Genomic DNA, 16986 nt, shown 5'->3' on the forward strand with positions numbered 1-16986 from the left:
TCTATTTTATGCTATGTTCCAAATAATTTCCTAGTAAATGGTCCTAGAAAGAACTATACAGTTTGGGTTTAATTATCAGAAAAAAAATGGCTCCATGTCAGCACAGGGACCATCATCGGGCATTTGTTACTGTTGCTGCACTGAAACATAGTTTGTCACGACATTTACCTTAAGCGCTGACAGTATGTGGAAGCTGCATTTTGTTACTTTGACTCATTACTGAGTGCCTGTATGTACACATGTGTGCAAATATTAGAGATGCACTGATCTGATACTGATACCGGATATGAAGCCGATACGGACTTGAGTATCAGTGAGAATAGAGCTGATCTGTTCATTTCAATTCTACATTTACATGTGATTACACATGCATGTACTATGTCATGCATCAGCAGCATTGTGTTCTCATTTTATGCAGCTGTGTGTTTTCATACGGGAATTCCAAGTCTCTATTTCGGTTCATTTATATCTGTGTGTTTATCTTTGCTGATTATGTTTTAATCTAAAAAGTTAGCAAAGCAGTTTTTAACTCAAACTTGGTGTCGACTTACATGTAAAAGAATGATCTCAGTGATTCCACACAGCGAGGCATACAGCTTATTAATTAAACACTAGTTTCAGATCAGTACTTTGTATCAGCTGATACCCAAAGACCAGGTATCTGGACGGAAAAGTCAGATTGGTGCATCCTGAGCAAATACACTTCTTATGTATAAGAAGTGTATTTGCTCAGGATGCACCAATCTGAGCAAATACACTTCTTATGTATAAGTAAAAATATAATTAGTTCCACATAAGATGGGTCTTATACGAGATTTACCTGGAAATGTCTTAGGAAATTACAGACGTGTTAAGTGAAGCGTTATCGTCAATATATTTAAAGGTCCTGCGTACATGTGTTAAGGCCCTTCGGTAAAGTGTCTTACCCAGATGTGCTGCAGGTCTTTGCTGTTGACTGGATACAGAACACAGTTTGTTCCCACCAGCTTCACTGCACACTCGATGTCAATGTTGGTCACAATACCACACTGGTTGTCCTGTAATGCAACAAATACAAATTCAGCATATAGTAATATCAATTATCATCACTGCTACAGTCTCCTGTTTATCAACAGGAAAACCTGAGTATTGATTGTAAGCGTTTCCTGTGGTCCACCTGCACCACTTCTTTGATGGTACGTGAACAAGAACACCTGAATTTCAACCAAAAGAAAAAGTGTTGCATTTGTATTCAGCCTGGGAGTAGTCGCACTGCGCTGACACAGAAAGTCTCCTCTTAGGTCCTTTGTCGGTGTCGACCTGCAGTAATATTCCAGTCATGTCTGATGCAGCAAATGGAACAGAGCGGTGAACAGTGACATGACTGACAAAGACAGAGACTTGATTGAAAGAAAGCTCGAAATAACAAGACAGAATGAGAGAGGCGAAGCGAAAAGGGAGAGCTATAGATGAAGGAAAAAAACTTCACTTACATTAGAGTTGTTTCGTCGCACGATGTCTCTAATGACGATGGATCGATCTTCAAGTTTCAGCTGCAAAACAAAGGGCAAACAAGTTTAGAAAATGGAGGTTGACACAGCTGGGTGACCTCATCTTTCAGATATCTCACACCGACAGAAGCTGCTGCTGGCTGTCGGTCACTGAAATTGGATCATCATTTTTCTTATGATAACTGCAGAGGAGAACTCCTCACTTCAGTGACCCTGAGATGAACCGTGGAGAAGAACTTCCAAATTAACTGCATATAAATCACATTCACACTTAGTCCATTACAACATTACTGATGTGATTTGTCACAGCCTCGTCTTGTCCCCTGCGCTCTCAGCCATGAAGACTGCAACATGCACAGTCAGCAGAGCTGGAACACCCCCTGAGACAAGATAAAATTATTTTGCCATCCAAACAGAGACACATTTCACTGAGCTGGCCAACACAAGCCTCTGGTGTGAGAACACTGAAGGAGTCAGCAAACATATTATCACTATCAATTATTAATCAACACAGCGATATAAAAATAGGACCTGCAACAACATGGTTTACAACTACTGAACCCACAGCTTGATGGACAGATGGAGGCAAAACAGCATTGATCAAGAGCTACAAGCCTGCAGAGACACAGGGTAGAAAACAGGAGGTGCTGGGCTGAACTTGGCACAAGCTCAGCTCCCAGAGTCGCAGTGGGAATTCTTGTTCCCGTGAGCAAGTTTTGCTGTGTCACTATGCTTGTTAATGGTCATTCAGACCAAAAATAGCTCTGAATTAAAAAGGCGTTGGTAGGGCCATGTTGCTTCAGGCACCAGTGAGGTGTTAAATACTGTACGATCCAGGAGGGCCAGTCTGAGTACTAGATCCATGAGTTTGGAGGTTCATCAGATAGCAAAATACTGAACAGTATTTTATAACTATAGTATGAGACAGGCTTTTTATCATTGTATCCTCTACTGCAACAATATCATGGTAAACATCAGAATCTATGACGAGGTTACAAAGCAATCTACCTGAAACTGCTAAATGACGTTACATTGCGTTGCAAAAGTTGACAAATGGACCTTTCAGACACAACGCGACAGCAGCACCACTTCACTCTGAAACCACAGACAGTATAAATAATGGATGTAGCTACCATGACGCCACCCATCGGTCTGTGGACTCCCATTTTGAAGCCTTGAGTTCAGCATTTTGTCTGTTACCATCTTAGGTTTTTGGAGCCAGAAGTGACAATATTTGGATAAGAGGGAGGAGCTGTGGAAGAGCGAGGAGTGGGAGATCTGACTGAGAAATCAAGGACGCTATCGGCAGACAGCCTGTCACTCAAAGTGGCCACGCCTTAAATTATGCATAACTTTAAACCTCGATAAAATGTAAACAGTTGACAGTGGACTGGCTGCTAGAGTCAGCCTCAAGTGGCCGTTCAAAGAACCTCAGTTTTTGGCATTTCTGTTTTCGCTTCTTTTGTCAGCCTTGGAGGTTGCCGCTTGTCTGAAACCCATTATTACCAAAGGCTTACGCTATGATGGCTTTTTGCCGTGTGGAGCAAGGCATGTGCACCGCTCAGCAAGCCGCTTGGTGAGCTCAATAGGGTGAGCTTTGGGTGCTGTAGTGTGTGTGCTAGGGTTGGGCGATTGGACGATTACATATTTGTTATCAGCAATAGGCTGAGCATGTTGCTGGTTCTTATGTTTGGATGATTTCTGTCATCTTATCTTGCTGATTTAATGGTCTGCCTCCAAAGAACAAGTGAGAGCCAGTGATCAGTGGGCAGAGAGAGAGACAATAGGGATAACCAGAGCGCAGATCAGCATATTTTTGCATCTTAATCAAAGAATTACTTAATAATACAAGATTATATCAACCTAACCAGACATAGTGATTGTTGGAACAGTGGAAAGATGCTAACCAGGATGGGATTGGTGGGTTTTGTTTTGTTCCAGTTAAATTGAATGAAGCATGTTTCACCATGAGTTAACAAGGCAGTTAAGCCAGTCTCAGTTCTGTGAAAAAGAGAAACTTGAATTCTAAAAGGTGTACAATTGTATTTTTCTGTTTCTGCCTGTTTTCTTTGAGTTAATTTTGTATATTTATTTGACTAAAAAGCTAGGAGAGCTTGTGGAACATGACAAACCATTGCTGGGCTGACAGTGGCCAGTTGGAAAATTTTAACATATTGGCCATCCCTTATTATGCACTGAACCCGGCAGGGAGCACAGCGAGAACCAAATTAATGGCCAAATGAATCTCACTGGCCTCACTGAAGAGAGTGATAGTCTGCATTTTTTTTCCATGAACAATGTTGTCTGTCTCAACACAGCATAAAACACAACTTTAGTTGAAACGCACTGGGCATAAGTGAATTAAATTGTTCCTCAGAAACATAAAGCACCAAGAGTAGTAACTAATTTGACAAAAAGTATTAACTCAAGGTCCATAAACCAGCTTTCTCTGGGACTTTCAACCAAATATCATATTCTTCCGAGAGGATGGATACTTAAAACCAGAAAAACATTATCACAACCAGCTTCATACTTTAATCAATTGGGTCCCTCATGATCACACTGTTTTCTGCCAGCGCTTGAACAGATTTGGTAATTTCACATGAGAGAGTTATACTGCAAAGTATAAAAAAAGAGTTTATGAAAAGTTGTTGAACAAATAGACCAGAAGAAAACAAGGCAGGGTGTGTGTGTGTGTGTGTGTGTGTGTGTGTGTGGTTTTTTCACTTTAAAGCAAGAGAGATGTGAGTGAAAGTAACTTTATACTGAAATAAATTATTTTGAGACTAATCAGTTAAACATTTACTGTATATATTATGTCTTTTTTATACTACATTGGCAACCAAGTTACACAAGGTATAGTTCTTTAAGGCCTGGACCTGGATGTAAGACATTTATTCAGCAGCCTTCACAATGTCAACATCGACTGCCACATATTGATTTGCTTTTTTTGTTTTACTATATAAAATGGGTAAAATCTTATCTCATTGTAGAGCTGCACTCAGCCCCTCTTTGCCCCGCTCTCTCTCTGCTCTGAGCTGAGGACCATTGGTGAGACCATCTGTCATCCAAAGCTTTGAATATTCACTTTCAATTACAGCTAAAGCTCCGGAGTCCAAAAATGATTATCAGGACGGCCAGACACCTGGTAACTTTCAAACCTCAGACTAACCGAACAATTACCACCACCTGCAGAAACTGAAACTTCATCTACAGAAGATTGTAGATTACCACAAAAGTCACTGAGAAAGCATCACCAAGCTGACAGAATGCCAAATCAGCTCATTCTAGTGTGTGTCTATGTTATATTTACAGGTCGGTGTGGCATAAAGTCAACAATAGTTAATAAAACAGCTCCATGAACTGCTTATAAGATGCTAGGTGTACCTGTGGGAGGCTTCTACTCTGTGAGTGACAGCACGAGCTGCTCTACTGGCAGAAAGTACACAGCAAAGTGGCAGCGAACTGCCAGCAAGAGCCTCTGAGTTTAGGCACAGACAGATGGAGGTAGAGGAGGAGAATGTAATTAGGAGTAAAGAGAGCGAAGAAATTAAAAACACGGAGACCTGCTGCATGTTAAGTAATGACTGGGGGGGCAGAGAGTTTGTTATCTTGGATTGTAACGGTGCTGTATGAGCACATAAACAGGGAATATTGTATAGCACATACTATACTTGTGAGGACGATTAATTCAATACATTGTATTCACTACTTAGTTTTCAAATATAAACCAAATATATATTTTTCTTCCCTGGTCTTATTCTTATAATCGTGGCCATTCTGACAATGGGTCATGTAAAATTTGCCCTTGTACACCTGCACTGTAGAGATTCAGGAAACAAGGCGCCATTTGGCGGCAAGATGATGTATATTAGAAAAAGATATTAGATGTAGATTCGAGTGCAAGTTTCCTAAAGCTTTGAGCTTAACTTATATTTTACACATGTACACTTGTCTCAGAGACTGAGCAAAACAAAACACAGAGGGGAACCCAACGGTTTAGCTCCTGTAGCTAACTACATAGAGATCTATTTCCAGGGCAGCGGAGATGACAAGTCTGAAGTTAGCATGACCCACAGTCAGACTGGCCACAATTAAAAAAATAAGATACAGATTGAAAAATACAAGAACTTCACTTTAGAGGAGCTTTACAAGAAATTCAGAGTAGCTGTCGTTGTCTGGACACGACAGCTAACAGCTACCTAGCTAGCTAGCAGGTAACGGTGCAAACTCCATTAACAGAGCTAAATACTGGCAACAGTGCTGACAGAGCTAACGGTGTTAACCAGGGTGGAACTGGAGGGAGGGTGATATGCTTACACAACAACATCGTCCAGATATGAGTGGTATCTGCTGCATTAGCGTAGTGCCGAGTGGAGGTGATGAGCTACCCAGTGGGATACACACATGTGCTAACATACTAACAGTCGAACCGACTTACTACAACAAACTAGTGTTGTCATATCTTAAAATAAAATCAATATCTGATACCATTTTTAATACCATTGGTGAAAAATTGACATTGAGGGCATAGAAGTTGAAGTTTTTATTAAAAGATAACAAGGCTATAACATGACGACAACTTCTCTTTTCTTGGTTTGTAGCCAAGAACAGCAGAGTGACCGTCATAAACATTAACAATATGAGAAAGCAAGAAAAAGCATCTGGTACCAGTGTATTGATACGGCGAAAAACGAGTATTGAAAGTGTTTCAAATGTTCAGAAATGATAAACCAATGAATTAATATTTTTGACAATACTACAACAAACCACAGAAAAGCTTGGATTACAACACACACAGGGAGTATTACTCCACTGCATCTGTACAAAGCAAATAGTAGTTTGCAGCAATATTAATGCTCTGAAAGTTGCATGAAGAACCTTTAAGTAATATTTAAATCCAAAAATTAAACCTGTCAATTCATATTTTTATGACTGTCCTCCTTTTTTGTGTTAAGATGTCTAAACACACTACTCAGGACAGAAATACCAGCACAAGTGTTTGTGTGTGTGTGTGTGTGTGTGTGTGTGTGTGTGCGTGTGCGTGTGCGTGTGTGTGGAGGGGATACAATCGATGGATCGCCATGCTCCCTTGTAATCTATTAAACAGCAGCCCGTCTGCTCCTCATGTCTCTGCTGCTGGGGGTTATAGTACACTCACAGGCACACACACAAACACTCACCCTCCCGTGTCCCTCCTCATCCAAACCTTTTAGCCGAGAGAAGCTGAGAAGTACTAAACATTTTTTTCGTCTTTAGACAGACACACATACACAGCTCTTCTTCATTAATATTCTTTCAGTGCATCATGCTGCACTGCGCTACTGTACTAACTGATTTCCTCACCAGTTCAAAAACACTGTGTTTAAAATCAATACCATTTACGCCACTGTAAGAGAGAGCACAGGCAGCAACTCAACACCTCACTGTTGGTCACTATGCCTCACACCAATGAAGACCACAACAGGACCTTTGCTCCCATTATCAATTATAAACAGTGTGTGAATTCGCCATTCAACCAGCTGTTATGAAATGGCTGGTTGTCAATAGTAAAACACTGTTAATTAGTGTAACTTCAATGTCAGATTTAGGTACCCCTGTTTCAAAATCCTGCCACAGAGCAGCATGCCCCTGCAATGGGAGGGATTTTTCTCAAGGAAGAGACTAAAGAGAGGAGGAAGCATAGAGCTGCTGTCTCACAGATCATAGTGATATGATGCTGAAGAAAAGAAATATCTCTCACTTCTGTCACAGTTCGTTATAGGGAGGTATTTCCCTGAGATGAACGGCACTCACATGCTGTTTGAACAAGTGGCTGCTGGAGTGTGTGAGTTTACGTGCACACTAGTGTCACACTTAAGTCTTAAAATCCTTGTTTTTATTATATTGAAGAAATCAAAAACCCTGCTATTCATATCACTGCATACATAATAATAATCCAGAGGACAGAGGGGACTCCTTGTTTTGTGTGTGTGTGTGTTTGCATTATTCCTTTTAAGTTGGACGTGATCAGTGGAATTTGTTTCTGGTTTAGTTCATTTACTAGAATATTTATCTCGCTGCTTCAATTGCCTTCCTCATCAGATGAGCAGTAATGAAAGACGTGAGCAACAAAAGTCAACTTTCACTTTCAATTTGGTTGTAATGCTGTCATTACATTGCTTAACATCCTGCATTTTCTTTTCTAAATACTAATGAAACTCCAGCTGAGCACCTGCCAACATGGCAGACACTGATTAGAAACCTGGATAAAGTGTTGTTTACATGCCACATTTTTTGGTTTCTTAAAACATGGATAAGGGGATATCAAAACGTTATATTTACATTAAACACAAACATATAACCAGGACACTGAAAACAGTACTAATGTCAATGTTGAAGTCGATATGAACAGTGGGCTACATGCAAATTGTTCACATTTGTGCAGGTTTTGATGAAGGAGCGACCAGAAATGACAGCAAAGCATGTCTCAGCATAGTTTCCTTCTGTTCATTCATCTGTTCAACACATTTAACACAGGGGCAATACTGTACGATATATGGACATGACCTTGATCATTTTTGCTGACCTTGAGAAGATGCTAATGTAATGATCGTAACAGACTTACTCACACAATCAGAGAGCACTTAACAATCTTTGGTTTTATTGGATATTGGATTTACTGATACCTTATACAGGAACCAGCAGGGTTTGGCAACCCTGTGTTTAGTTTAGTAGGGATGCACCGATTTATTGGCTGAACATGGGCACCGTCCGATATTCGCCTTGTTGACTGTCTTCGGCCTATCGGCACACCAAATGTCATTAAACGATGACAGTGGCTGATGTTTTTCTGTTGTGTCACATTAATTCTGCGCAAGCTAAAAAGTGGGGCTCGAGACTCGAAACAGCCACAAACTGGAATTAATGCGCAGTTACAAGAAGAACACAATGACTGACAAATGGGCTCTGTGATCTCACTGTTGTGGGGCAAGATGGCTGGTAGATAAACAGACAATAGAAAACGTGTTTGGAAGAACAAAAATCTTCCCTGGGACACTTTCAGAAGGAAAGGGCACAATAAAGTCACTATTGTCGTGTCGTGTTTTTGGACACGCCCTATTGTTTCCCCAATAATGAACAACATATTGGTTAAACTTAAAATCGGCAGGACAAGAACTAGTTAACATTAGCTCTAACGGAGGTTGCATTGCGTTACATTATGATGCGTTCAAGCTCTATTATGTAAAAACGAGAATAGGACAAAGGTAAATTATAACATTCTCATGATGTGTTCATTGTAGCCTTTTTGGCCAGATACTTGTTTGAAGTAGAATTTTGTTGATGTGTTTACAGCAATATAAAATAGATACTAGAGAGGAAATTATGATATATAAAATAAAAATGCTTTTCAGGGAGTTATTTTTAAAAGATGTTTTTCATGTAAAAGGTGCATATTTAAGGTTGTTTCATAACTTTGTATGATTGAATTTGTGCTCATTCAAAGGCAGTGTAATAATAAGGATCTTAATTACTTCAAAGCAGTTCAGTTTTTTGTTTTGTTTTTTTGTGGTGTAGATTTCTTTGTTTCCCAGGCACAAAAGGTGGAACACATTACCACTTAAACAAAATAAACAACAACATAAAGACATTGGTATCGGCTAACAGCCAAATTGTTATTTGAAATTTTGGTTTCTGCCCAGAATTTCAAAAGCGGTGCATCCCTATTGTTTGAGATCAAGCAAATACCTAATTACAAGTCATTACTTTGTGAAGTGTGCAAATGAAGCAGATGCCTGTTGTGTGCAGATGAGGGCGTCGTCTTTATGCTGCTCACGTGAAATAAACAAGTCCTTAAGACATCTTGAAAATTGTTTCTCTGACACACATTCGCCTTCTTCAAAAATTACACACACGCACAGACTGTACAGATGCAGTAGTGATTTATGCATTTCTTTAACAACACATTTGGATTCAGACACATGCATAACTGTGTACAGAACTCATTAAAACAGGACTGAAACACTTTCCCCATCTCATTTCCCAGGCGTACTGAGTCGCAGATACTCGCTGCATTAACGCAAACACATACCGCAAAATGATCAGAAAGCTAGGCAGCAGGGTTACAACAAAGCAGCTGACTGCTGCTGTGGCTCGTGTAGTGATGATGAGAAGGGAGGCGGGAAGATAGTGATGGACACGGAGTCAGACAACAAAAGAAAAGACAGGCCCATTTGCACGAATGGATAGATGCGTGTGTGTGTCTATTTGTGTGTGGCACGTTGCTCTGAATAGAAGACAACCTTGGATGCCTCTCCATCCAGCGTGATAAGGTAGAAGGGACCAGATTGATTACAAGGATCGATGGAGGACAGTATTTGCTTTGACTTCCCGGCCTAATTAACACAAGTCATTATTCAGGTGCCGTACAAGGAGGAGAAAGACAGGGAGAAAGAGACACTGCAGAGGACTGCAGTTCGGGGCCACGCCTGTTCTCCACTCTGACAGACAGTTTTCTATACCAGGCTTTCTCGTCTTCCATACTAACAAGCAATCTGATCCACAAAACACAACAGGAAGTCAAATAAACACAATGGTTTCAGTAGTAACAAGTGCACATACTGTATTTCTCTCTCTACACACACGCGCGCGCACACACACACACACACACACACACACACACACACACACACACACAAGTGCACGCACACACATCTGCCTGTACTGAAATTCCACCCACAGATTCTGTTAAATATCGATCTGTGAAAATGAAGGTGCAGTCATCGTACAGCACTGCATCCTCCACCTCAGCCCTCAGCCTCAGGCACATCATGGTTCTGTTACATCATTAGAGTTTCTGGGAGTTTCATAAAATTCACTGTTCTACAGGAGATGAGCTGACTCTAATGAAGAGAGGCCGTCTGGATCAAACCCTGGGTTTTGTTAAGCCTTGTGGACTCTATGGAGCGTAAAGAAATATTTTGGGTAATATGAACTTTCGCTTTCTTGCTCAGAGTGAGATAAAAAGATTGATACCACTCTCATACCTGTATGGTAAATAAGTAGCTGGAGTCTGCAGCCAGTTAGCTTTGATTAGCTTAGCATAAAGACTGGAAATGGAGAGTTAGCACAACTACAGCTCACTCATTTACAGGTTATATCTGGTTTAATTTGCACTGAAAATGCATGAAAATGGAATTTGACATTTGATGAGGGATTATGTGCCTGACTATTTCTTGGCCAGGACTAGTTGCCTGGCAACCAGCAGATTATTCAATTAGTTACTGTTTTTCTGTAAGCCATATCCCCTAATAGCTAACACTTTATTTATTTTTTAATCTTTGGCAATTATTTTAACATCGTGTTTTGTTATTGGTGGTGACTATTTAGTGTTCATGGATAACAGCGTGTTATCCTTGATAACAACATGTACTGGTGTTATTTGTTATGCAAATGCATTTGTAATTTTACAGGACCATCATGCAGCCTTTTAAAGGCCCTGCACACCCACACAGGTGTTTTCAATTATTGTGGCTGGTCAGACCTGAGGTAATCAAACTTCTTGTACTAATGGGAATGCTAAAGATGCAAAAATTATGAGTGACATTAGCCTTCTTGTCCAACATTCAGCCTTGAAAAAAGGGCATGATGTCACTATTGGGTGGGAGATAAACATTGAGCAATCACAAACTGTGAGTGCTGCTGCAGCTTGTAGTTTGGTAGTGTACTGATGTACTAAAACATGGTGATGACACAGTGTATCCGCTAGTTAAACTGAAACAAAGGTGATCTCTGAAGCGTAGCTAGACTGAGATGCCACCGAAACAGAAAGAGTGAATATGTCTATTATGCAAATTTTAATTAAAGTGAAGAGAAGACTGAACAAATTTTCCTAGGGAAGAAGCTTGATGTGACTATATTTAATTTGCTGAGCCCTAACAGGTGCAACTAAACTTTCAGGAGAATGAGGAAGATGTCATTCAAGCACAGTTTGCTAATCAGGCAGAACAAGTGAAAACACCTGTGTGTGTTTACTGTGTGTGTGTAGAGCCTTTAAGATGCAATCACAATAGATTTCACATCCCATTCATTTTTATGAGGAGTGTGGCTAGATGTACTGATTACTATCCTTCTCTAACTGCATGGTGAAATAATACAAGGACAGGTAAAAAGGGCAGATGCTTGGTTGCAGTGTGTGAAGGGCAGTGACAGAGATGATAACAGTTAAGTGTTTGATAATCAGATTTTTTTCTTCTCAATGTCCTGGCACCGCCCTACATATATGACCTCCTTGTGCCCCACTCCACCCCTGGGGCTCTTCATCCCTCCAACACTGGCCTCCTAACGATCCTACAATCAAGCTCCAAACACAGAGGTGATCACACTGTTGCAGTCACGGCCCCTAAACTTTGGGGCTCTGTCTTAGATCAGCCCCATCCCTAAGCTCTTTTAAAACTAAACAAAAAAACCTTCCTTCATTCTTTTGCATTTGTGTCCACTTGAATTTTCCCATCCTGTCCATTTTAATTGGCCGACTGTTCTGGCTGTATCTGTTTCGCCACTTACTTTTTTTACTATGTTTTATTATTTTTTTCCATAGACTGTATAAAATAATGGATGTAGCCACCCTGATGTTGCCCATTGGTTTGCTGACTTCCATTTTGATGCTTTGAAATTGGCATTTGGGTGTTGCCATCTTGAATTTTTGGAGCCAGAACTGAACAGATTTGGATGAGAGGGTGGAGCTAATCCTAAAACTAGCAGCTAGCTTGGTTAGCATGGTGCATTTACAGCTATGGCTAACTGTGATAATGCTAATGCTAATTTTTTCCTAGTGAAAAACAGGCTTAAAACCATTTGAAAAAACATTTACTTACTGAAGAAACTGACAGTCTGACTCATTGCAGGGTCTTTTACTAACCCTAAATGCCGAAAAAGACTTTTTTTAGGTGACCAAAATGTATGTTACCTTTCGCTGCTGAGAACACACTGAAATAGCGACAGCTACGGCTACACCTATACTTCGTGAATCTTGGGTTATGCCATGGTTACGTTGCCTAACCAACGTTGTCAGGACCAAGGACTTGTCAATGGACAAAATTCATCCCCGTACAGTTGTCATGAATGTTAAAATTAGCTATAAAGAGATAAAACATTTTTGAACAAGGTAGTAAACATGATTATTTTGTGCTCTAAGTTTGGGTATTTTAACATGAAGGTCTACAGGGATTGACTCGCTCTTAGAGCCAGCCTCAAGTGGCCATTAGAGGAACTGCAGTTTTTGGTACTTGTGTGCTGGCTTCTATTTTTTAGCCCTGAAGGTTCTTTTAGATATTATGGTTGTTTTACCTCTGTACAGCACTTTGGTCAACTCCTGTTGTTTTAAAATTTGCTCTATCAATAAACTAAACTTAAAAGAGTAACTAAATCCCCCAAACCACTTTTATAAGCTGAAAATCAATGTATATGGACATTTGGTAGTGTTTCTGATCAATTCAGGTGCAAATCTTGACATTTTAGTGCAAAGTATTAGTGTAATTCTACATATTGTGTTATAAATGTACACAGCAAATGCCGTCTACTAAATGAAACCCAGCTATTGGCTGATCTAGCAGCTGACATTTATGGCAGCAGTTTCGTCACCAACCCATCTCCACTCCTCCGCACAGCACTAAGGAGTGAGTGCCCATGTCTTAGCCCCCTCCCAGCCCATTTTGATACTTTTTTTTAACGTTCTTAAGGCATTTTTTGGAATTTCCAGGGTAGAGGGACTGACGGTAAAACTCTGGGGTTCAGTTACTCTTAAAGAAAATGTGTACCTTGCAACTTTGTGGACTGCTGTTCATCTGCTAGCCACCCTAGCTCCTGCAATTTATGCCTACAACCCTCCTTGCACTACTTAGTCCCTCGGCAGCTATTTGCCACACCACGAAAGTAAATCTCACCGGTCAAAATCAGGTCTGAGTGTTCACCTTATAACAAGTATCTCCCAACCATCCTCAGCCTTTTAGAGGCCCACCACACAGGGACTGGAGGTGATACTCCACCAAACATCTACCTTAACTATCAAGCACTTGTCCCCTGATGACTTAAAAGATGCCTCTAAAAAGTCAAAAGTATTAAAACATCGGCAGACATGTATCCAAACACATTTTACTATCATTTTATTACTCATCCAGAAACCTTTCAAGCTTGTGTGCATTGGTTTGCGCATGTTAGAGCACCAAATCCCTGCTCCCTCACTGGTCAGGGGAACTGCTCTGTCACTTTCTTACTGGCTAACCTGACACTGCACTTCTTAAACAAAATGAAGTGTGAGGTCATCATACTAGACAATGACTTAGCAAAGACAGAGAAATTTATGACTCTTTTTATAGGAGAATAATAAGCCTGATGTCAGGTCTTGCCACATTTCCATCTGAATTTTACCAAAATTATATATATATATAAAATCCTAATCAATGATAAGTCCTTGCAACCTTGGTTGATGTGGCAACAAACATCTGAATCATCAATCAATCCTCACGCCTCCTCGCTGCTGTCTGAGGGCTATTGATTCAGACACAGGGGAGGGGTGCACATTTCTATTAAAAAGAGAGCAGGTACAGGGCCTTTTACCCACAAGCAGACTAATAGCACGCAGTATCTATAATAGAGCAGTGTCCTTACAGTGTAGTTTCAGAGATGAAATGGAAACAGACCAAGAACAAGAAGAAAGGTATGATGAAGAAAAGGGAGGAAAGCACTAAGAGCAGCAGGACGCAAAGAACTGTACATTAGAAGGAATGTAAACAAGCAGAATATGAAATGAGAGAGGAAACGGGAGATAAAGACGCAGTCACAGAGAGTCAGAGAATATAAGATGGAGACAGAGAGTGGGAGATGAAGAACAGGATGGAGAGCACTCGAGAGTCAATCATGGAGATGAAGAAATAGATGGGAAAAAGTCGGTTGGAGAGGATAGCCAAAGGGGAGGAGGGCGCACAGTGGGGTAGGCAGGGCGTGACGGGGAGAAAATGAAGATGAGCAGTGAACGAGGCACCGAGGAGGCAGCAGCCAGCCAGCCCAACAAGTGGGAGATCGAGACGGATCCCAGGAGAGGGACAGAAAGAGTGAGGAAACAAGAAAAGCAAGAGCCAGAAATAGACTAGAGCACAGCAAACACAGCAGATAGTGAGACAGGAAAAAAGGGGGGAGGAAGTAAGAAGGGTAGAGAGAGAAAGAGAGAGAGAGAGCAGACAGTCTCCCCACTGGGCAGGGCCAATACTGCAGAGGAAAAAGGGAGGATGGGATGATGAAGGAGAGAGAAAGAAAATACAGGAGGAAAGAGGGCTGGTGGGATGGATGCAGGCTCCAGCAGCTCGGCAAGTCACTTCAGAGTCTGTCTATTTGTCTGTGTGTGTGTGGGTGTGTGTGTGGGTGTGTGTGTGTGTGTTTGTGATCAAATGAGATCCATTATCTCGGGGCAGGAGCTAGACGACCATCCAGTCAGCAGCACATTACGTCAACATTCTCCAACACACTGGTCTGCTGGGACACCAAGGGAGGAGAGGAAGGAGGTGAACACAGGAGGTGGAGGAGGAGGAGGTTAACAGGATGGGTTAGAAGGGGAGGAAAGAGTGGGGGAGGGTGTGAAAAGAGAAAGCAGGGTAAGAAACAAATACATGAAGAGGGGGAGGAGATGAGGGTTTAAAAAGAGGAACCTAAATGGTGTGGACGGACGGACATGTTGTGTCGCTGTCATATCAGATTTACTGTAAATACAAGCTGCTGACATCATCCTCCAAGTGGTAAAGTGGGACCACTGGGAAATTATTTGCAGGCTTGGATTTATCTGCAGATGTGCATCTATCAACACAGGTAGCTCCACTGTCAGCAGCCTAAAAACAGCCAGTGACCAATAATGGTACTATCCTAATAAAAGTAAACATACACTGCTGCACATACCGATCTGTAAGAGTTGGGTTTGTTGTTTTAATGATATCAACATCAGTGAGGCACTGATTGTGAAATTCTGGGCCAATACTGATGTAACAGTTTTTTTTGTTGTTATTTATTCCTCCTTTTCAAATTCAATCATACAAATTTATGAAACGACCTTTGATATAGCCCATTTTCACATGAAAATAATTATTTTTTCTGTGTAAAGAAAAAAAGCTTAAAATGCCTTTTTATTCTATTTAATACTTTGTACTACTATTTTTATAGTACCTATACCTAGGGCAACATGCAATCATTTTATTATTATTTTTTTAATTTATTGTAGTACTCTCCCGATTATTTTCTTGATTAATCGATTAGTTCTTTGGTCTATAAATGTCAGAAAATGGTGAAAAATTTACTGTCAGAGTAAAGAAATCAGAAAATATTCATATTAAAGAAGGTGAAACCAGAGAATTTGGACCCTTTTTTTTTTCTTCTTAAAAATTACTTAAACCAATCATTGGATAATCAGATTAGTTGGTGATTAATTTAACAACTAATTGAATAATAAATTGCTGCAGCTCTATGAAGCTACATTTGTTTCTTTATTATTCAATCAAACAGAGTAGGTTTTGCAATCAAAAAAAAAAGATCTGAGAGCAAAAGTATCAATATTGCAATCAAAAAATGTTTTATTGCAAATCAATCAATCAATCAATCAATCAATCAATCAATCAATTTTATTTATAAAACCCAATATCACAAATCACAATTTGCCTCACAGGGCTTCACAGCATATTCCAAGTAAAAAATGATTGATTAAAAAATGCAAATCCAAAAGTTTTGTTTGCGAGTCATTTTTTTCATTTGCAAGTCAAAAAGCTTTGCGAGTAAAAAGTTGAACCTGGTGGGCGGGGCCTAAACTGAAAGCTGTAAGACACGTCTCTATTGGCCAGTCTCAATCGGAATGACTTTTTTTTTCTTCTTCTCTCAGTTGGCAGATTGCAACAATTTAAAGGTGCATACCGCCACCTACTGTACAAAAGTGTGCAACATCATGTCATTTAGCCTGTTTCTTAAATTCTACTCATCAGCCGAGTACGCTTGCAAAGCAACATGGGGGTTCTGTAGTTCACGGGGGAGCTGTGGTGAAAATCAATCCTGAAACCAAAGTTTTTTGGCCTCCGGTTTCCAAAAAAATTTGTCTACACGAGTGGTGTGATAAAAAAATATGATATCCACACGAAACCGCAAAACCCGCTACCAAGTGATGTAACACACATGTCAAAGCAGTAGGTGGCGATGCCCACTCAATTGTGACATTATTTTATGCATATGCTATGATTTTGTATCTTTAGAGATACCATACAGATACCCCCCATTCAATTTAAAGCAGAAGTGATTTGAGTAAAGGCCCGAGAGAAAATCTGGGTACATAAACGGTTGGTTCTTCAGTTGGCAGTTACACCTAGAGTAAAGCTACTGAAGACCAGCAAAACCACCGTTTGTTTTCATTTATTATTTCAGGTGGGTAAATGTCACCTAAGCACCGTCAGATTTTATCAGTAGTGTACCCTTAATAGATAATTTGTTT

At 40.3% G+C, this 16986-nt stretch overlaps 1 protein-coding gene across 6 annotated transcripts in view; it reads right to left on the reverse strand.

Moving 5' to 3' along the window:
- ube2o (ubiquitin-conjugating enzyme E2O) overlaps window positions 1-16986 on the reverse strand; it is a 50581-nt gene that overhangs the window by 19313 nt on the left and 14282 nt on the right. For all 6 annotated transcript variants that reach the window (XM_033624076.2, XM_033624075.2, XM_078165443.1 and 3 more), the window contains exons 2-3: window positions 1473-1532; window positions 927-1037 (exon numbers count right to left, since the gene is read on the reverse strand). In XM_033624076.2, the coding sequence (XP_033479967.2) occupies window positions 927-1037; window positions 1473-1532 (171 nt within the window). The remainder of the gene's footprint in view (window positions 1-926; window positions 1038-1472; window positions 1533-16986) is intronic.

This window comes from Epinephelus lanceolatus, chromosome 3, assembly GCF_041903045.1.
Source record: "Epinephelus lanceolatus isolate andai-2023 chromosome 3, ASM4190304v1, whole genome shotgun sequence".
In the NCBI taxonomy this organism is placed as follows: domain Eukaryota; kingdom Metazoa; phylum Chordata; class Actinopteri; order Perciformes; family Serranidae; genus Epinephelus; species Epinephelus lanceolatus.